The sequence below is a fragment of the Xiphophorus couchianus genome, chromosome 18 (assembly GCF_001444195.1).
Source record: "Xiphophorus couchianus chromosome 18, X_couchianus-1.0, whole genome shotgun sequence".
Taxonomy (NCBI): domain Eukaryota; kingdom Metazoa; phylum Chordata; class Actinopteri; order Cyprinodontiformes; family Poeciliidae; genus Xiphophorus; species Xiphophorus couchianus.
The window spans coordinates 16582324-16603417 of record NC_040245.1 but is presented as its reverse complement, the minus strand read 5'-3'; the positions used below and the strand labels follow the sequence as shown (position 1 = coordinate 16603417).

Sequence of the window (21094 nt, the reverse complement as noted above, 5' to 3'; positions counted from 1 at the left end):
GTATGCCAGGGATTTTGAGCATAAAGAGAAATTCATTTTACGTCTGGTTTTCACTTTATTCAAAAGAGAATGTCTGCAATTAATCCTCCCCACTGCACGTTGTCAGATTCTGTGTGAAAATTCTGGGTTCTACATTATTCTAAATAGTTTGTGCTGTTTCAAAGCAGCCTGATTACCCTGATTAGTTACTTTCATCATGTTAACAGCAGCTCTCTGCAGCTGGTTTGTGGCAGGTTCAGGTTTTTATGTAGTGTAAAATGTCCTGATGCCTGAGTGTATGCATGCATGGTTGTTGTCTATGTGTTACCAGTCGATATGAGTGGTGACTCTTCCTGGTTGCATGTTCATCGGTAATCTTCTATAGTGGATATTCAGGGAATTTGTTGTTCGATAGTTATAGTGGTTTAGGATTGAGACTGAATTGCTAATTTTCCTGGGCAGAGGTTTTACTCCGATGAGTGTGCTCCAGCAAAATTACTCTGAAAATAATACAACTTTACTCAAGTTGTATAGATGCTGAAATATAAGTTTCAAAAAACATTTTACTTTTCCTGGTATTAACCTTTTCGTGTGGCTCTACATCGACATGGACTGTGGTTTAGAGATCAATCTGGAGAGACGCAAGAAAAAAGGTCACAAGTCAGACTCCAGGACTCGCTGTAACCTAGAAAATACTGTGTTGTTGTGGTCTAAAGGTTGACGAATTTAGACAGGTAGGAGCATCGAACTGTGTGGAGGGAGAGCGGACTGTCAAAACATAAAAAAAGTTTGTCAGAGTAGCAAAGAGGGGAAGCTTTTCAGAGAGATTAGCACTAATGAGCTGTGACTTTGGCCGTAGAGGGAACAGACTGTTAATGAGTCTTTGTTGCTCTGCCACTCAGTTTCTCTCAGAAGCGTGTTCACGAGCTCGCATCTGTACGTAGCAGGGGGGGGGGGGGGGAGCATTCGCTGTCTGAATCACTGCAACATCTCTGTTCTTCTCTCTCTGCATTCTAGGCTTTTTGTTTGTTTTCCCACTTTATTCAAATTTTATTTTGGCCACTGGAGCTTCAGATACTTGGAGGCTGTACTGCTCCAATAAAAAATGCATCAAATAACAAGAACAGGATTACACACATTCTTAAGCCAAACAGCAGACAACAGTTTCGAGCAGTGAGTTTTGTCATGTCTCATTTTCAGCATAAGAACCAGAAGGTTTTCTCTAAGTGTGATTCATTATTTATGGATGAAACCAGCATGGAGGAGGCTGTCAGGGAGCATTTTCCTCAGTGCTCCACGGTGGACGAAATTTCAATTTAGAAGAAAACGTAAGTGTATAGATTAAGGATAATCCAGCATTAGATTCTCATTGAATGATAACTTATAAATACAAATAGCACAATGTCACAATATGATGGTATTTATACAGTAAAAAAGGTTATGTAGAAAACAGGTTATTATTATTTCTATGGAGGTAAAATTATATAATTACAGTTATGATAGTGGTATTCCTTTGATTATTACTTTGTAGGAACACTAAAGCAGGAATACATAATATTATGTATTCTGTGATATTTTCCAAGGGTTTATTGTTCTGAATTTGTTATTTTGTTCTTGAAGGAGAAACACTGGTGTAACAAGCTACTCAAGACTAAAGTAGCAATAACACAGTGAGTGTGAAAAGGAAGAAGTCAGGTCTGGAATGTTGTCTGAGAGCAATAGCTTGGAGACCTGACAAACTGGCACCCTGTAGAGAGATTTATAAGCTTTATTTCAAATCCAGTCTACCAGTGGTACAAATTACTGCCTTGTGAAAATTGTTTTAATTCAAAACAAACATTTTGGGAGCACTCAGATAGATGTCCCGCTCCACTCCGGTCTCAGCTGTACTTCCTTTCAGACCTGTACCACCGGGCTACCTTGCATTAAACCACGAAGTGATTGTGAAGTCTCACTTTTCTCCACATAATCATTTTGTGTTTCTTTGTAATTGAGGTTGAACTCTTTTAGTCCAGAGTCTATAACTAATTTTTTTAGCAGCAACAGGTCCTTTGGCCCTAAAAGTGAACTTAAGCTAATGCAACACATGTGGTGGACAGAAGAAAAGAGAAAGAACTGATATTTAAATCCAAATGTCTGCAGCAGCCAAACAATTCCAACTTTTACACACAGGGGAGACATAATATGTAAAACCTGCAGTAAAAGAAAACATTTCTTCCAGCTGCGGTTATCTTGGTGTTGTTAGTATTTTCTTCATTCTTAAGCTATCTGTAGTGGCCGTGGCATAAACAGTGTTTCTTCGTTTTTCCTTGGGTTTAGCTGTTTCCATTCCAATCCTAGACTCCAACTGCTTTTTTTGTGGGTGTGGAGAAATCCAGCCTCTTCAACTAAGTGCCTCGATGCTCACCAACGTCTCCATCATACAGGATTTTTCTAGAAGTCCATCCTTGTTCTCTGACATCTTTCTTTTTTAATGCACATATCTCTAAAGACCCTCTAAATAATAATGACAGCATCAAAAAATAAACCTATCTGCTTTGGTTTTGTCCCAATATATGATTAAATGTGCACTACAAGGAGCTTTGTTCCAGAAACAGATGAGATATTCTGAGAAATAACTAATTCAAAAGAAGATTAAAAACAACTCCTATATACAGTATGGACTCCATCAAGATGGTAAACACTGGTAATTTTGGAAGTACACATAAGAAGATACTGCTGTGCAGTTTTAGCTATTAGTAACATCTCTGATGTGAAACCCGATTTTATATTTTCTGCCTTCGCAGTAAAAACCTTTCAAACAAGGCGACGACGCAGAGCTGAGAACAGCAGTGATGAGCGTAGTAAGATAACTGTGTTTTCCTCCCGTTTCCTCCTCTGACTTTGACTCCACTGTGTTCTCTGTTATGTGTTTTTGTTGTTTATTTTCTCCATTATCTCAGTTTTTCACAGACCCCTGTGCCAGCAGCCCTTGTCTCCATGGAAACTGCAGCCGGAGCGAAGGCGGGGAGGAGGGCGAGCCGGCCTACTCGTGCGAGTGCACAGAAGGCTACGAGGGAGAAAGGTGCGATCAGATCTTGCTGGACCTGCCACCCGCCTCCGACTGGGGCCCGGCCACCCCCTCCGCTCCCGAGCTGGCCACACCGGTGACCTCCACCACAACGGCTACGACTCCGCCCCAGCAGCCAACCACAGTCCCAGCCACCACCACACCAGCACCTCCCACCCTGCAGCCATGGCAGCCCAAGTCCGGGCAGAGGCTGCTGGTTGTGCAGTGGGATGCAGACAGGGTGAGAACGTTTCCACTAATCCTCAGTTCCAGGAGATTTACAGTTTTCCCCTCGCCCTGGGAAAAAGTCATCCAAACCAACCTGGCTCATTATGAAAAAATTATTGCTTCCAAAAGAGTTTTCATAAGCTGTTAATGACTCTTTTACATTACTCTGAGGGAATTTTGGCCCACTCTTATTTGCAAAATTGTTGCTAAGGTCAGTTTAAGGTTACATCACAGCTTATCAATCAGATTTAATCAATCAGACTTTGACTAGCCCACTCCTAAACCTTCCTTTGTTATCCATTCAGCTGATGGTTAGATATTTTCAGCGTTTTTGTATCGTTTTGTTAGAGTAAAATTCACAGTTTCATCGATTTGAAGTCATCCTGATCTTAAAAGCAACAAAGCAGTCTAAGACAATCACACTTTCACATCACATAATACTCTTATTCTAAGATATTGGTTTTACACTAGATCCTGTTTTCAGTGTAGAATAATCCAGCCTACGCAGTATATTTTAAGTCTAAGTGTTACAAATGTTGACAAAAAGCCGGTCTACGTTTGCCTCAATTCCAAACTTAGAATTGAGGCTGAAAGCCAACACCTGTGGTCATCCATACCACACAGATAGCAAATGTTCATAATAAGCAATTGCAGCTATTAAAAGTTGCTCCGAAAAGTCAAGAAATTTCAGTCCGGAAAAGGGAATTTTAAAACTGGAAATGTTTTGGGACCCTCAATGCTGTTCTTCCTGGGTGTGTTGTCAATTCACTCTTGCAGTAATTCTGTTAGACTGATCTCTCCTGGGAAAGGTTATTGTTGTCATTATTTTATTTTGGTTTTCTGGAATCCCAAAGCCTCAGAAGTAGCTTGAAACACTTAAAGGACTAAAATATATATAACTTTTTCTCAGCTGTTTTGAAATTGTTTAGACTGATGCATTTGACATGCTGTTTTTTAGATCTTTTATTCTACTTTATGTTGCCTGACACTTATCTGATTTTACACCACCGGCAACTTGTGGTGTTAATAAAGGGGGACAATAACTTTTTCACAAATTGACAGGTTGGTTTAGATATTTTTTTCATCCTGAAGTTATCTTTGTCTGATTTTGAAATTCTTTAAATGATTTGAAACATTTAAAAGAATGTGTGTAGGACTGAATATTGAAAATGTGATGGTTTGTGCTTCAGGTCACAGAGGGTCTGCACTGTGTGAGCCCTGAGCTCTGTGAGCTGACATCAGGGACCCTGACTCTGTCTCTGGAGGTGCCTGAAGAAACCGCCGTAAAGTAAGAGGAATATCATGAAGTTTTTAAAAACTGGCAGCTCCCTTCTAAATGCAGGATTACTTTACATTCAGAAAAAGTCGAGAAAGTCTGTCCTCCTCTTGCTTTAAAGTTCACATCAGCTGCAGTTTACACTCCAGCCTGGAGATGACCTAATTAATCTGTGGCTGCAAAGGTTCCTCAAAAACTGATTGCTCTTACTTTTAAAAATGAACTACATTCAGGTGCATACAAAGGAAGTTGCTGGCCAGCCCCATGTCATCTATAAATCTGTAAATTCTGCTGCAACCTGAGAATAGGTAGTTCTGACCAAAATGTACCTTTTAAAAATACAGAGTCTGCATAATTATTTCACAGAAGAAATAAAAATAGAGCCTGCTGTGTACATTATTTTATGTACATACTTACCATGCAGCAACTTTCTCAGGAAACATTTTTCAGCTTGAAGGTTGCGTCACTAATACCCTTTCATTTGAAACCCTGCGACCCAACTGTGTCATGCCAGCACAGGTGCGCTCAATTTATTAGGAGTGTGATTGTCCAAAAACAGTGTTATAGCTGCCCTGTAAACAGGAGTTCAATGAATTATGCAGAAGGAGTGGTCAAGGTGATTGCTGGATGCCCTTGACGTTCTCATTACACATGAGAGGCACGGCGCAGGGCTCTGCTGATGATCCCAGACAAAAGGCTGCGAATTGGGAGGTAATCAACCTCCGCTGCCCTGTTTTCCTGCTTTTTGATTACACAAAATACCTGAATGATGTACCATGATGCTGGTTTTGAGGAGACTTTTTCAAACTTACATCTAGCACCGTCCAGAGCTGCAATGACCACCGAGTGGCATTTAATTAGAAAAGCAGATAAGTATATCTGATAGGTATATCACACACAGTGTGATACACGTTCAGCGAAAAGGGGGTAGTAGTTGAAGTCCTGTGAGAAAATCAAGATTACTTCTGTTGTTGCTTTACTTGAACTCACACATTTCTGAAAGGTTTTTGTGGCTTTTATTCATTAGTAGTTTGACAGGATGAAGAGCAGAGAGAAAAGGGGAAGACAGGCAGTAAATAGCCCAGGCTGGGAATCAAACAAGTAATTTCTCCCTAACTCATACTAACGGTGTGTTTCCACCGGTGGTGCCATAAAAAACTGTGGGGATTGGGGTTGAGCCTTTTGTTCATTCCCAATGAGCAAAATGCTGACTACTGTGGAAGATCTTATGCCATGTCAAGTCATCTCAGTCGGATTTACGTACAGACTTATTTTAGAGCTATCCATAGATGGACATACTGTTGGACTTGGGGTCATTGTCCCTTTGAACACAAACTGATGGTCAGATGTTCTCCTTCAGGATTTTCTGGTAGAGAGTAAAATTCATGGGTCCAGCAATTACAGAAAGTTGTCAGGAAGCAGTGAAGCAGCCATGAAGCTTTAGACTACCACCACCATGTTGGATTGTCAGTATGATGATCAAAGCTTGAAATGCTGTCTGTTTGTTTTGTTATTTTTTTGTCAGGCCTTCATTATTATTACTTTTAGATTTAACTGTAGCTTAGTAGAGAGCTATTCCTCCATAAATTATAACTCCCGTGAACCTTAAGTAGCCGTAGATCTTCAGCCAGTCTGAGTTACAGATGGTGTTATTACAGCTATGGAAAAAAAAGAAAACTTCACCTTCAAGTGACCAAACCACAGTATTATTATTTCAGTCACATTGCCTCAGTTTTAGTTTGCTCCATCTCTTCTGTGGCACTTTGGGCAACTATTGCATCAGTCCACATGTGGTCTCCTTTCTTTAATTTGAAAGTTAAATGTGTGGTGTAATATATTCTGAACCACAGCTTTCAGGCTTGCTTTTCCACTTAGTCAATAATAAAGTAACATAATTATTCCCTTCCTGATGTCAGATTTGGTCTTTCGTTTAGCACATCACACATCTCAGATTTCCGATCCTCCTTCTTCTCTGCGCTGCACTTTCCGCCCTTCATCACGTCGTCGGAAAATCAGTGTAGCGGTGATAATGTTCACAGCTCTTATCAGCTGTAAACACTCATTATACCAAGTGCACAACATGGAGGGCTAAGAGGATAATCACATATTGTTTTATTTGTTTTGGTTAATATGGGAAAGATTAATTCAGTGTAGGAGGGAGTCTAGAGAGGCTCTCGATGCCGTTTAGTTGTGAGCAGCTTCACTCGAGCTTTTTGAGCATCTTTCTTGCAACTGCAGCTGACAGATTACGTTCTACTCCCCTGTCTGTCTCTCACAAGGGCTTTCTCAAAAGAAGATCCAGCTTAGTTCAGCTTTGCTCGACTCTTTTCTCCCTCTTCAACAAACAGCTGGATCAGTTTAGTCTTTGGTTGCATCTGAGGCTTCATCCTCACACCGAAGAGCCTGTTGGCAGAATGCTAACCCTTGAGGTTTTCTGTATATATCCTTTACACAACTTTAGGTTTTTTTTTTAGAAGTTTTGATTTGTCACACATCTTTTGCAAAAAAAGGATGTAGACTAAAACAATATTTCGCTATCAAAAGGCTGAAAAGTTGCATTTTGGAACAAGTTGATAGAGTCAATAATCACTGAACTGTCCTGCTTCCAGTTGCTTGTTAATTTCCCTCATGCTTTTGCTTCCCTTATTTACTTGCCTGTCATCTGCCACCAGGGTGCTGGTGAATGCTAGTGGAGCTCCAGTGCTGTGGCGTGTGAGTGAAGAGGGTTTTCTCCGCTCGTCTATTCTGAACGGCACCACCACATGGTTTCTGCAGGCCCCGGATGGCCTGGTGGTACCAGACCGTTTGCTGCCCCTGGGACAGAACTACTTCCTCAGTGAGTCTCTCCTCACTGGAAATCGCAAAGAACAACGTGAAAGACCCCCACATCTGTTGGTCATTGTGTTTGGTCATTGAGTATTCAGAACTTTGCACAGCAAAAATACAAAATTACTGTATTTTACAAAATACGGTATTTTTTGTAGTTAAAATATCTTAGTATACCTGAAATAAGACAAAATAACATAACAAAACCTTTTTAGTAAGACAAATAAGTCAATAGTCTTTGAATGTAGATCAAAAAATGCTTGTATTTTTCACTTCCACGCACTTCCTGTCAAACATCTGACCTTCATGTCTGCTACCTCTGTGGCAGTCGCCTCTTCTGCTTCACAGAGAGAAGAAAATGATGGAGTTAAATCAGAAGGAAAAGAGGGGCAATGGAGGGCGGGAAAGAGGGATTCAGATATAGAAGGGGAGCAAAGAAGAGACAGCAAGGCAGAAAGGGATTATAGGGAAGGACGGGGAGACAAAGGATGCACCAGGACAGACGAAAGGTCAAACTGTGAGAAACAATCGGCTTCAATGAATTTTGTCCTTTCATATGCCAGGCTTAATCGTGTGTGACTAATGTTCACAACATAATCATCCACACTCATTTTTGGTGCCTTAGTTGGGGGCTTTGCACACGTGAGAAGGATGAGACAATGACTACACCTTAGATGAAAACAATTCAGGGCCTGAGCTTTCACAGTTTAAAGCCGCAATGACTCTGCAGGTCCAAATTTCATTGTCATTGGGGTTAATGATCATCAAGTCAGAGGATGACAGGGGAACGTGCACAGAGCTGTCAGCGTTCTCATTGGTCAGGCCAGCTGACGTCACTGCTTCCATCAGCGGCGGATGTCCCGCTCATTGGTTCAGGTCAGATTCTGTAAAACAGCACCTGATATTTACTACGGAGCTATTTTTATCCAAGCAGCAGCAAAGCTGCCAGGCTTGATTGAGCACATAATAAAAGAGACGTTTGACGTTTACAGATGAAGAGAGAGGCTTTACAGGAGAACATGTTAAAGATCTGCCTGCATCTGTTTGTCTTTTGACTCGTCTATAGGGTAGCTGTAGTAACTCTGTGAAACTGTAAAGGCATCCTGATGCTTTGTCATGACAGTGGAGTTTCTCAATGTGTTAAAAGGAGCAAAATACACTTCTAAAGCTGGAAACCAGAAAGTGTATTTTTAGATGTTTACAGAGGATTGGAAGAAAGACCAGAAATGTGTGGCCTTCTGTATTCAGCCCCAAAAAGATGCCGACAAATTACATTACACTTAACAGCTGCAACACGACAACACACGAATAAATGCAACTTGAAAGGAAGCTATTTTTAAGGTATTAAATTCTTTGTTGTGTTGAGGTAAACTGACTTGTTTTCACATAAATATCTAAGTGAAGCAACTCTTTAAAACATTTAAGCACAACGCGTTTGTTTCCCCATAGGTGTGATCCGTGTTGGTGCTCCCACAGCCCCGGAGGTCACCCTGCGTCTCAACCTGACGGTGAAGGCCAGCAGCTGCGTGGAACCCGGCAGCAGCTTCAGTGACCCTCAGTGTTCTGGGAAAGGAAAATGCGTCACGCAGCCGTCAGAGGTGAGAATTTCCAGAAACAGCAAAGGTCACTGCTACAATCTAAGTGCTCATTCCCTGGCCTGATCATTTTATTACATCGCACAAGGAGAATCACTTTGTTCTCTCAGCAGTCAGCAGCTCTCCCTGCTCTTGTTGGATGACTTAAAGCACATAATGTTCTTACTATTTATGCTATTTTATGAAAGAATCAGTAAGAAGCCCTGTTAATGCCACAAGCGACTGTGGGAAAATGTTGCCTTTTTTTTTATACGGGATCATTTGCCATATGTGATGGCTATGGAGTAAACACTAAAATATGCTTATCAAGCATTTAGGGAGCTTGTCAAGTGTTTATCATGGATTCCACTTTATAAATTTACTTTGTAAATATGGTCAGGCCCATATTTTCATTTTGCATGGTAAAATGCAAACTAGTGAGAAGAAATTCTGCAAAATCACCAACTTTGCTTGGACAATAATTCCTGCAGGCCAAGAACAATTAAAGTACATGCAGTGATAAAACAGCAATATATTAATGTTTTAATTTAATGGTTTAACTGTATGCCTCACTGACATCCAGAGCTGTAAAATGAGCACAATTCATAGAAATGTGATTTTACTTGAGCTGAATTAATAAACAATGTGTTTTTGTTCAGTTTTGTTGCATTTAAAATTTTTAGGCCGTCTTGAATGCTCATTTTGCCTTCATAACCCACTAGTCCAGTCAATAAGTAAACTAAGTCCAACTTTCTGAAATTTAGTCTGAATATAAATCCAGATGTTCTGCGAAGGCCGCAGAGATTTGTTAGAGAACGATGGAGAACCAACAGCATCATGAAAACCAAGTAACAGCACAAACAAATCAGGAATTAAGTTGTGGAAAAGTTGTGTGCCTTACTTTTGTTCCATCCTCTTCCAGTTTCAACTTCTGGACCATCAAAGAGTCATTATTGAAAAAAAATTGGGATACAGAAGGCGCTTTGGTTAGATCATATATAAATGTAACTATTTTCCCTATTAGCTATAAGTGGCTGCACATCACCGTTCTCCTTGAAAGACGGTGGTGGCAGCATAATGCTGTGGTAATACTTTTCTTAAGCAGGGACAAGGAAGTAGGTCATAGTTGATAAAGAAATACAGAACAGTCACTGAAGAGGACTTGCTAGTGTCTGACAAACACATGAGACTGAGACTGCAGGATAACAACCTCTATGCATGATACAATAGAACAGTTTCAATCACAGGATGTCCTCGTGTCTTTGTCCTTGTCCTGTCCTACAACATGTACACACATCCTTGTTTTACAGCGTACTTCTGCAGAAATTGATGACGTGCTGAGGAAGTAATTCAGTCATTTGATTCAGGTGTTGCAGTAGGGACAAACTCCGAGGATTAGAGTTGGAAACCCCAGAAAATTTTTAAATCCAATTGAAAGTCTGTGACAAGATTTGGACATTTCTACGCACAGAAGCTTTCTGTCGGCTCTGACTGAGCCTGAGCTATTCTGAAAAGAGTATGAGGCAAATGTTTCAGCTTTTGTATGTGCTGAGCAGGTAGAGACACACTCCAAAATGCTTGTGAAGATCGGTTCCACAAAGTAGTGACTTGGACGTGATGAATTCATATACGTACCAAACTTTTTAGATTATTTTTAAAAAGTAATAAAAAAAAAATAGGTGCCCTTTTCTATTCACTCCACAGTTATGAGCTAATTTGTCAGCCACATAAAATACAGAATAAAATACAGTGAATGCTGTGGTTGTAATGAGACAAAGTGTGAAAAGCAAGAAAGTTATAATTTAGTCAGATGCTCTTGAAAGTACACAGATAATTTTATCTCAATTAAAAGAAGCAAAAATAATCTTGAAGCTCATCCTGCTACCTCACCAGCGTCATCTAAACAGATTCAGTCTCTTTTTATATCTGGTTGAGAAAGTCAAACTGCCTCCCTGCTGATTGAAGTGTTTTGTCACTGAATTGTTTTTCAGCCTTTAGACTCTTCCCTTTAACTCATTCAATCTTTGTGTGATTTCTACCTGCAGAGCACTTTCTTCTGTGAGTGTGAGGACGGCTACACTGGCATTTTTTGTGAGGAGCTCGACGCCTGCCACCACTGGCCCTGTCGGAACAACAGCACCTGCACTGACATCAGACAAGGTGGCGAGGGGCAAAACTTCACATGTACCTGCCAACCAGGTACGCTTTGATGCATTTCACATGTGTTTAATAGGTTTATCTTCAGGTGATTGTTCCAAGTGCGACTCCGTGGTTTGTGTTTATTCTAACCTCTTCCTTGGCTTTCAGAAAATCTCTCATGAGATCAGAGAGGACGGTGAACTTTTCATCCTGAAAGTAATTTTTACGTGTGGGTTTGGGTGTTATGGACTTCAAAACAATGTCTTCTGACAGGGTAGTAAATGTCAAAGGTAACCGCTAAAGGTGCTAACAAGCCCACTTTGAAAAGTTGATAAAATATCCCCAGACATCACACGTAGTTTTAACCCTGTAAAGCCCACACCATGAAATAACTGACAGAAAATTCCAATTCTTTGAAACTGGAGCCTTTATTGGTCCCTCTGAACAAACAAAAAAAATTTTTTTCAAATATCATTTTCCATATATGAGTTTCATTTTGTATCATATTTGATACATCGGGTCACAATGCTCAAAGATTATTTTTTCTTGAACAAACAAAAACATAATAAAACACAAATAACTCAGATAAATTGTTAATTCCAAACATAAAAAGTGCTACAACAATGCAGCAATAACAAATCCACCAATGGAACTGGCAGGGTGGCAGTCTCGAGAACATAACATTTCAATTATTTTCTAGACATATTGTGGCTCACAACCTTTTTATTTTGCATTATGATAGTTTCTGTCCTTGTTCAGACAAAGATGCACTCTGCATTTCTTACAGAACACATGGGCAAAGTGGCCCACACAGTGCTTGCATCTCTGTCGGGTTTCCCATGTTGGGAAATGATTGAGGCCATCCTTTCTCACATCAGGGGGCAACTCAGTGGTTTTCCTCCTCCTAGGAGGGGTTGGCGTTGCTTCCGGAGAGGACAAAGGTCTGCCACACTTTTTGACCTTTCGTGCACTTGTGAGGGCAGTGGCAACAGAGGCCTGAAACCTTCGCAGGAGCAGGTGTGATGCAGTTTCTCCAGGTTTCTTCTGTAGCAGATCCATGCATTGATTACTGCCACTGTGATGGTGTGCCACCAAATGTAGATGTACCATCTTCGGGATCTGAAGCTGAACTTGTACAGTGCAGAAAGCATATCAAGAAGGTCAATGCCTCCCTTGAACCTGTTGTAAGTGTCAACAATGGCCGGTCTGGGAACCATTATGTGGGTTTTGGCTTTTCAATCCCAACGCTTCACACTGCCCAGTGGTTCAACATCAACAAAAGAAGAGAGCAGGTTCACAGCTTTGTTGTCATACCATCTCACAATGATGTTGTTTTCCTGGTTTACTCTGAAATCCAGTGACCCTCTGCCGTTTTTCTTCAGTTCTTTCTCATCCATCAGTTGGCAATTCTTCACCCTGTTCATTCGGTCTGTGCCTATGTAGTAGATTCCTCTTTGTTTCAAGTGCTCTACCAATGGAACTGACATAAAGAAATTGTCAGCAAAAACTTTGTGATTCTTTCCTGCTGGAAGGGTTGAGGTCATTTTCAGGACAACATCTCCTGTAGCACCAACATCAGATTTCTCTTGGTCAAGATTTCCTCCCCTTTGGCACACATCAAAGTCATATAGATAGCCACTTTGCCCACCACGTCCCCACATCTTGAACCCCCACTTGTGAGGTTTTCCTGGCATGTAGCACCGTAGATGTGATTTTCCTTTGAAAGGCACCATGATTTCGTCAACAGCATGACATTCTTCAGGTGGTCATCATCGCCGCTATCTGGGTGTTCCTCAAGCCTTGCAGGAGTCCATTCCTCATCCTCATCCTCCCCTAGCTGCTCAGTGTCACTTGAATTCCCATCCATAATCATATTCAGAATATCTTCAACAGTGTATGTCTTTGCCATCTAAAGAAAACCCACAGGCACAAAAAACAGAGTGTTTATTTTATCTTTGAATTGGTCAGTTTTCAATGAAAATAAGCAAAAGGTGCAAGTTGCATATCTATTTTTAAGCTATAAATGTACCAAATTATGAACATGCAAACATATCATTAGTTTATATGAAAAAAGACTGTACATTGCTTGAAATACATGTAAAATACATGAAGTACAATAAAAGACAATTGACTGATTTTTCGAGTTAACTGACCCACTGTATCAAATTTGATACATCACTTTTCAACACGGTTTTACAAAGAAATTATGATAAAATACTAAGTAATTTTACATTGCATCAACTCAGTAAGTGTTCCTATTGATAGTTCACCCCAAAACAAATTTTTTTTTCTTACCTTAACCTTCTAAAATTGGCAAAGTTTTCCTGCTGAAAACGCATGTGTCCCAGTCCTTTGCCATGGCAGTCTTGTAGTATCAGTGGAAAGGCCTCTGGTGAGAAAGTTACTACCCCCTGTTGGATTATCAGTGCACTACATGTGTCTAATTGTATACATCGGGTTTTTTAGGGAAAAAAATGTCACACTGCTCATTTGGAGGTCTCAAAAACTCATGTATCACATATGATATGTTTGGCGTTATAGGGTTAATTACCTGCAGAAAAGATTTCAGGTTATATCAAAAATATCATCTATGCATTATTCATGTAATTGAGGATTGCAAATTTAGTAATCCCAAGATGCTAAAAAATGCAACAATTAAAATTTTCAATGACGACTCAGAACGTGTGCGGAGGAATCTACTGATTTTAGATGTGCACGATTATTCTCTGACAGCACAAAAGTATATTTTTTTAAATTGTGGCTCATGAGAAAGCATTTTCTGAAGCTTTAGAATATTTATTAACATTACATTTCTCTCTTTGTGTTAGAATACAAATGCACAGTACACTGGGATGACTTACATTTTGGAAATGAAAAAAGATTACACATCATTTTCATTATGCTCCTTTTTTTATGAGCCTCATTACATAAATGTTGGCACCATGACAAATCATCAAAACATGAGTTATGGTATATTGTTATGTAAGGGTGTTATAAATAAGATTTATTATTATTATTATTATTATTATTATTATTATTATTATTATTATTGTTGTTGTATTTTGCTCATTTTTGTGTTTCACATTTGTGGTGCACCTCCACTAATAGAGATTATATGATGAATTTAGGTTATCTCTCTTACAAAGACATGTTTACAGACCTAAATGAAAAAAAAAAACACAAACAAATAATTAACTGTGCCATCTTAAATTGGATTTTTGTGAGACAGGAGGTCAAATCACTAAAACAACATTGGATGATATTGGTGGCCTTCAAGCACCAATAATATACAATAAATAAACAAAGTAAAATAAAGTCAGTCGTCTTTTTTGCTTAAAAACATCAAGCAATCTTGTGAGACTGCTTTTGTTTGCCAGGTTATGAAGGTGAGCGCTGCCAAATGCTGGTTGACCACTGCCTCTCTCAGCCTTGTAAGAATGGAGCCACCTGCTTCAGCAGCTTGGCTGGACCGAGGTGCTACTGTCCCGAAGGTAAAAAGCCAATTATTCTGCAACTGATGTTTGGTGTGGGTGTGAAGTAAATAAATTAGGACGCATTGGAGTCTCTGCCAGAAAAATGCAGTTTGTGTGCTTTGATATGAATCTTTTTTAACAGTTAAGCAGGAAAAGACGTCTAGACACTGTATGTTTGTGCATTCTTAAACAGCATCTGTATTTTTGCCAGGTTGAGTATCTGCTGCATGCTTTAGAGTATCTATGTCACTCCGATGCTTAATTTAAACCTTCCTCCTCCTTTCTAATTAGTCTTCGTAGGCTGAGCGACCTGCATCAGCCACTCTGGGGAAATCTGTGACCGCAAAACTTATGCATCCCCCCCTAACTAGAACACATGGGTTTGCAATTAGTTTCAGCCATGTGCATGTGATTGTGTTTGCATGAAAATGCAGCAGATAACAATGGAAGGAGGCACATAAATAAGAAACAGCAGAAGTGGAAAAGTGCCATCGTTGGACAAGCCGTATAAGTTGAAATTCCCAATAATCAGTCCAGTATTGTGCTGGCTAAACTGGAACACCTGACCATGTTATTGGACTAAAGCAGCCAGAAACCAGTGTCCCCAATGAGGTAGAGAAGCTCTGATCCACTGTTTGTGAATCTACTCAGCTGGGATAAAAGAAGCAGCAATAGCAATGCCACATCTCTGTAAGTTTTTAAAAAAAAAAAAGAGAATATAACTTTGTTAGATAACTGGTTAGTAACAACAATAATAAAATCCAAGAGAATTAAATACTTTTGTCATCCACTTGTGGAAAAACATATGGACCTTCAACCAAATGAATGAATGTTGAAATGTTTTCCATCGGTGCCAGTATGACTGCTCTCCTCCAATGCCTGTGAATCATCTGCAAAAGATGCTTCGGTGTTTCTGCACACAAGCACACATGAGCAATAAAGTCATGACAACTCCATAATAGCTGTCATCAGAGATGCATCAGCTCTGTGATCACTTCGCCAGCGATGCCAGCAGGAGCCGCATTTTTATCTCCTGCAGTTGAATATTTTCATTCTTTTTATGAAAAAAAAACATCTGCTAGAGTTTTTTTTTTTTTTTAACCATAAACAAACACTGATTTTTTTTATAACTCCTGGCAGTAAAAGCTGAGAAGACACCAAGGAAAATTACTACTGTCATTGCCAATAAAAGCTTCAGAAAGTATGTTTTTTTTTCATACTTTCTGATAAATAAAAACAACAGATTCCTCAAAGAGTTGTTGTAGATGGTGATGTCTGGACAGATGATCAACACAAATTGGCTTCCAGCTTTAAGTACCATGGACAGCGCTACATGTTCGTAGCATTCATGGTGTGGGCCATTTTTTGTTCAACTTGCACTCAGACAGTTCAGGTCTGAACATGTTGCAATAATATCACATCTCCCTTCTTTTCTTTTTAATTTAGGGAGAGTCGACTGAATACTTTTGTCTGCTGAACAAATTCAAAAACGATCATCTTTACAGCCTAAATCAGGGGAGCTACGCTAGCGGTACATCTGAAACATGTAGCTGTGCCACTGTGATGTGTGTAGCCCTTTGATTTGTTCAGCAGTTAAACTGAGACCACCAGTTCAGGGGTAGTAATTGATTAACCTTTTTAATTGTCATTTATATGATTCACTGGGATGTGGATCGGTTTATTTAAAACTCAGCGGACTCCACAGTGTTCTTATCAGCCACTTTTTCCATGAAAGTGTGAGTATTGTATTAGTAGTTTGCCTGAAGTCAGAAACAGATATTCTGAGGAGTGAGCTGCATGGCTAAATTTAAAATGTAACATTGTGGTAGGTTTTAGAGCCAGAAGCAAGAATAAATAGGCTTCCTTCTGTTAACTGGGAGTGTGTGGAGTGTGTGTGTGGGTGGGGGGGTGTATGTGTATGTGTGAGTCAAGCTGAGAAGAAAGAAAAAAAGCAATATTTTTGTCTTTGCCAGATTAGCAGAAGTTCAGTAACAAAGCAGAAGCAAACCAAGAGAACAAACCCTGGTGGGCAACTTATTAATTCATTATTTGGCATCACAGAGGGAGAATATAAAAGTAAAATCTTGTCATTGACATTAGGAGAAAAAAACAGACAGACTTAATGACAAACGTTCTCCACACAAAGTGAAATATCACGATCCGGATCAATGGATGCTTGTGAGAAATCTCTTCATTAGCTCAATGGAGCATGGTCTTGCCACTCAGCACAGGGGATTTACTGCTGGGTTTCTTTAAATCAGAGGACCCCCACACACTCCATCACACTGTTTGAGCATTTCTGCACTACAGTGGCGGCTCCTGAAACAGAGGTGAAAACAGATAAGGAGGAGAAGCGAGGAGGAGAGGTTATTTTTAGAAGCAGAGAAGAGGTGACTCGGATGATAATGAGAAAAGGTCTGCAGATTTTATCGAATTGAGAGAAGGGGTCTTCACAGAGGAGACCCTCTCCAACAAATAGACTCGCAATCATGAAACTGTTTCTATGAGAAACTAAAGACTATGGATGATTTTAAAAAAAAAACACTTTCAATGTGGATTTAGTGTAGATGAATGAAAGTATTTGTTTGGAAATTATATTTTAAACAGCCATCATAAGTAACAGAAGAATATAATTTCAAAAATGAGATGTTACAAAACGGCGAAAACCAAAATGGCAACAACAAATCAGAAATCTGAATAATGAACCTTACAAATTTGAACAAAGATGAGACTTTAATCAAACTGTGTTAAATGTTCTCTCAGTCCCTTATGCTATGTCAAAAATCAGCTGCACACACTGTGCATTGTATTGGAGCCTTAAGAAATTAATAGCTGGTTTGAAAAACACATGAGAGCAGTTTAATGCCATAAAACATAATCATGCACAAGATGATGAAGACATTAGCTAACCCTCTGCCCTGTCATTATGTTGGCTGTGCTGAAAATATTGAACCGTGCAAATGTTTCAAATCATCCCAATTTTTTTATGTTGCTTCTAAAAAGCCAATTTTTGTCTCTCAGGAAACCACTTAGCCAGTTTTATGAGGCTTTCTGTTATCTTGTGTTTATGATGCTTAAAAACAAACACAGACTACTTAATGTGGAGCTACTGAACTGTATCTTTATGTACTGTTTTGCAAGAAGCCCATAATAAAAATGCTATTTATTTGGTTTAATTTCAAGCTGTACTAAGATTAGTGTTGGAGACTCCTGCTGTAAATGATCAGCTAAAAGTTTAGGCATCTCTAAGCTCATAGCATCAGCCCTGCTAGTTCCGTTTTGCGAGGAGTTGAGCAATCTTTCAGCTGTGCACAAGAAACCACTTGTGTCTTTCTTTCACCCATCTAACATCTCACAGGGTACCAAGGAGCTACATGTGAGCAGAAGGTGGATCCGTGTGGTTCCAGCCCGTGTCATAACAATGGCACATGCTATGGCCAGGGCCCCGGACCCTTGGGATTTGGCTGTAGCTGCACAGCAGGTTTCACCGGCCCCACATGTGCCCAGCTGGTGGACTTCTGTGCCCTGAACCCCTGCGCCCACGGTGTGTGCCGCAGCGTGGCCAACAGCTACAGGTGTCTGTGTGTTCCAGGTAAGCTGCACAGATGAACATCAACATAGCTGTAAGCATAATCAGCTAAAGTCTAAGGTGACACAATTAGTGTTGATAAATGAAGACCCTGACCTAAGCTCTAAAAGTGAATATGTGACTTTGCAAATTTTATTTAATCCTTCAACCCCTTACATCTCAAAGTGTACGTTGGTCGTGACGTTGGTGTGTCTCACTATTTTTTTTCTTTTTTTTTTCTACAGTACAAAGCTTTTATTTGTCACAATTACAGCCTTGTTTTTACCAGTTAAGCTGTGCTCTTTCAACTCTGAAATATAAGACATTTTCAAACAGCTGTATGTCATTTTTATGTTTTAGTTGAACAAGAACTAGAGAGAACATGCAACAGCAGTGTTTGGAGGCAAATTATGGCTTAATTTCTAGCTGAAACATATTTATTTAAGAAATGCAAACCACATAGTGGTCAAAAACTTTCATCCAAAATATTAAATCAAATTTTGCATGATCAAACTAAACCAAAACAGCAGGGGCTTTTCTTCTAAGTTTGAACCTGGTTTGAAGTATTTGGGTGATTTCAAGAAATAAAAGGATTTTGATCAGATGATGTCCATAGAAAAGATCAAATTAACTGTTCTGAATATTGCATTTTTATTATTATTCAGAAACCTACAAAATAGGCATCATAAAGTTGTAACATGATGCTGTGCAAAACCCTTGAAACGCAGGTCTGTAAAGATGATATCACCATTATTGCTCTCAAAGTTTGATATTGACGATTAACAGATATACGTGAAATATTTATGTAGTTTCTCCAACTTACTATGTGAAGTATTTTTAACATCTTATTGCTATCAGCTTATTTTTCTGTAACTTGGTGTCAAGGCAATTATTAGCCATTTGTATGACACTTTCTTTCAGAAATTCATCTTCTTATTCACAATACATTCTAAATCTTTAGGTTGGTCTCCATCTTCGTAGCATGAGTATGATATAGCATAAATTAAATATAGCCTAAAACAGCTGACAAAGGCTTACTGTATCTGAAAAGATGTTGGTGGTTGGTAGCAGCGGCTCAGCCTTGGTAGAAGGAAATAGTGCCTGGCTCAGAGATGAGGTATTTTTAGCTGGCATGATTTGTGAAGCCGATGCCTCTGTGATCAAATAAATTGGGCGGAATGATGACTTATCATTATCCCCCGTCTTGCAATTACCTTGCTGGGATGGTGAGATGGATGGCTTTCTCAGTGGCCTATAAACATAATTTGACACTTTGCCCTGAGTGCTCTCAGTTTGTACAAGCTGCCAGTGGAGCGTATACAGCAGTCAGACTTTCCCTCTCTGACTCATATTTACACTCATCAGAAATACAGATGCTTCTTTTGTTGTTTCTATGGCTAAAAAAGATGTACAAATAGTGGTAATGTATGATAAATTAGACTTAAAGTTGTCCTTTAAATGTTTTGGTAATTATCCTGGCAACGTGGATTGTTTCCATTTTCATTTATAAAAAAACAAAAACTTTGAATGATTTCATTTAAATTCAGCACATCAGGATCTTTCCATCTGCTGCTTTCCAACTGTTCTGATGTCTCCCCTCTATGTTTTATTTATTTTGTTTCATTTTTCCATTCCTTAATTTTTCTGTTCTGTTTGTCCTTTTGTCCTTTCTCTTCTTCGTCTTCCCTCTGTTTACCTCACCTCATTTCCCTCTCATCCTCTTTTGTCTGGTTGCCATGGTGAGGTGCCTGACTTTATATCTGTGTCCTTGTGTGTGCATATGCGGCTTTGAATGTGAAGATGCTGCCGTCCAATCAAGGGCCTCTTTAATGAGACTGGAGAAATTGATGGTTTGTAATTATCGTCCCGGTCTCTCCAATGAACACACACACAACATGAGGTAAAATTGTCTCTCCAGCTCACAAGAACATCAGCTGGTGTGTGAGAATGCGAGTGCGTCTGTCTGTGAACCTTCGTGTGTGTTGAGTTCTGCTAATTTGGCTGTTTGAGAGAGAGCTGCTGGGGAGCTGATAATGTAGAAGGAGTCTTCTTCCAGTTCATGTAATCCAGTCGACACGAGAGGCTGCTGCAACCACCAGCCTGCTCACAGACAACAGACCGAGTCCTGGAAAGGCTCTTGACATTTCACTGGCATTTCACAGAGGAGACCCGAGAGGCTCTAGCTGTGCTTCTCATTAAGTCCGTGTTTCTTCCTTCCCTCAAACACACATTAGTTGGGGCCCAAGGAGAGATTGCTGAACCTTCAGTCAGACAATGGGACACAGTTGAGGAACGGGACATGATGGAAATAGGTTGCTACAGTGCAATGCAAAAGAACCTTGAACTATTTAATTTTGTCATGCAGCAAATAAAAACTTGAACTTAGCTTTAGGGAATTTTATGCCATAGACCAATACAAAACAATGTAAAGATATGAAGTAGTTGGAAAAAGAAAGCTTTGATTTCTTTTTTTTATGAGTATAAAACTAAAATTTGGAGTGTGGATTTGAAGAACCAACTTCAGTGTAATTACAGCTACAAGTCCTTTGGGGATGTCTTTACAAGCTTTGCAGATTCTCCACTGGATTTACATCTTGACTGGGTCAAAGTCAAACTATAAGTTGGTTTTGCAGAGTGGTTGGACTCTGCCACCATCAATACAAGATCTTGGTGAAAAATTAATGCAACACTGGGTGGAAATAAATCTTGTGACATTAGAGAAGCTTATCAAGACAATGCCACAGTGAATGTGAGCTACATTCAGAGTTAAAGGTGGTTGCAACTATTTCTTTGGACAGGCAGTGTATGTGTTTCTTTGTGTTGGTTAGTCCTATGACATTCCAATAAAATACAGTTCTTAGCTGTAATGTGATAGTGTTGAAATGTTGCAGAGATATGAATACTTTTGTAAAGAACTATATGAATCACAGTTTTCTTTCTCTTTATTCTTCCTTTCCACAGATTTCAATAATTCTTTCCACA

At 39.6% G+C, this 21094-nt stretch overlaps 1 protein-coding gene across 1 annotated transcript in view; it reads left to right on the top strand.

Annotated features, from left to right (window-relative positions):
• The window catches only part of dner (delta/notch-like EGF repeat containing), a 48791-nt gene that overhangs the window by 20083 nt on the left and 7614 nt on the right, over positions 1 to 21094 (top strand). Inside the window, exons 2-8 of the mRNA XM_028044711.1 lie at positions 2922 to 3269; positions 4447 to 4544; positions 7205 to 7368; positions 8808 to 8956; positions 10978 to 11131; positions 14449 to 14562; positions 17903 to 18136. Coding sequence (XP_027900512.1) covers positions 2922 to 3269; positions 4447 to 4544; positions 7205 to 7368; positions 8808 to 8956; positions 10978 to 11131; positions 14449 to 14562; positions 17903 to 18136 — 1261 coding nt within the window. The remainder of the gene's footprint in view (positions 1 to 2921; positions 3270 to 4446; positions 4545 to 7204; positions 7369 to 8807; positions 8957 to 10977; positions 11132 to 14448; positions 14563 to 17902; positions 18137 to 21094) is intronic.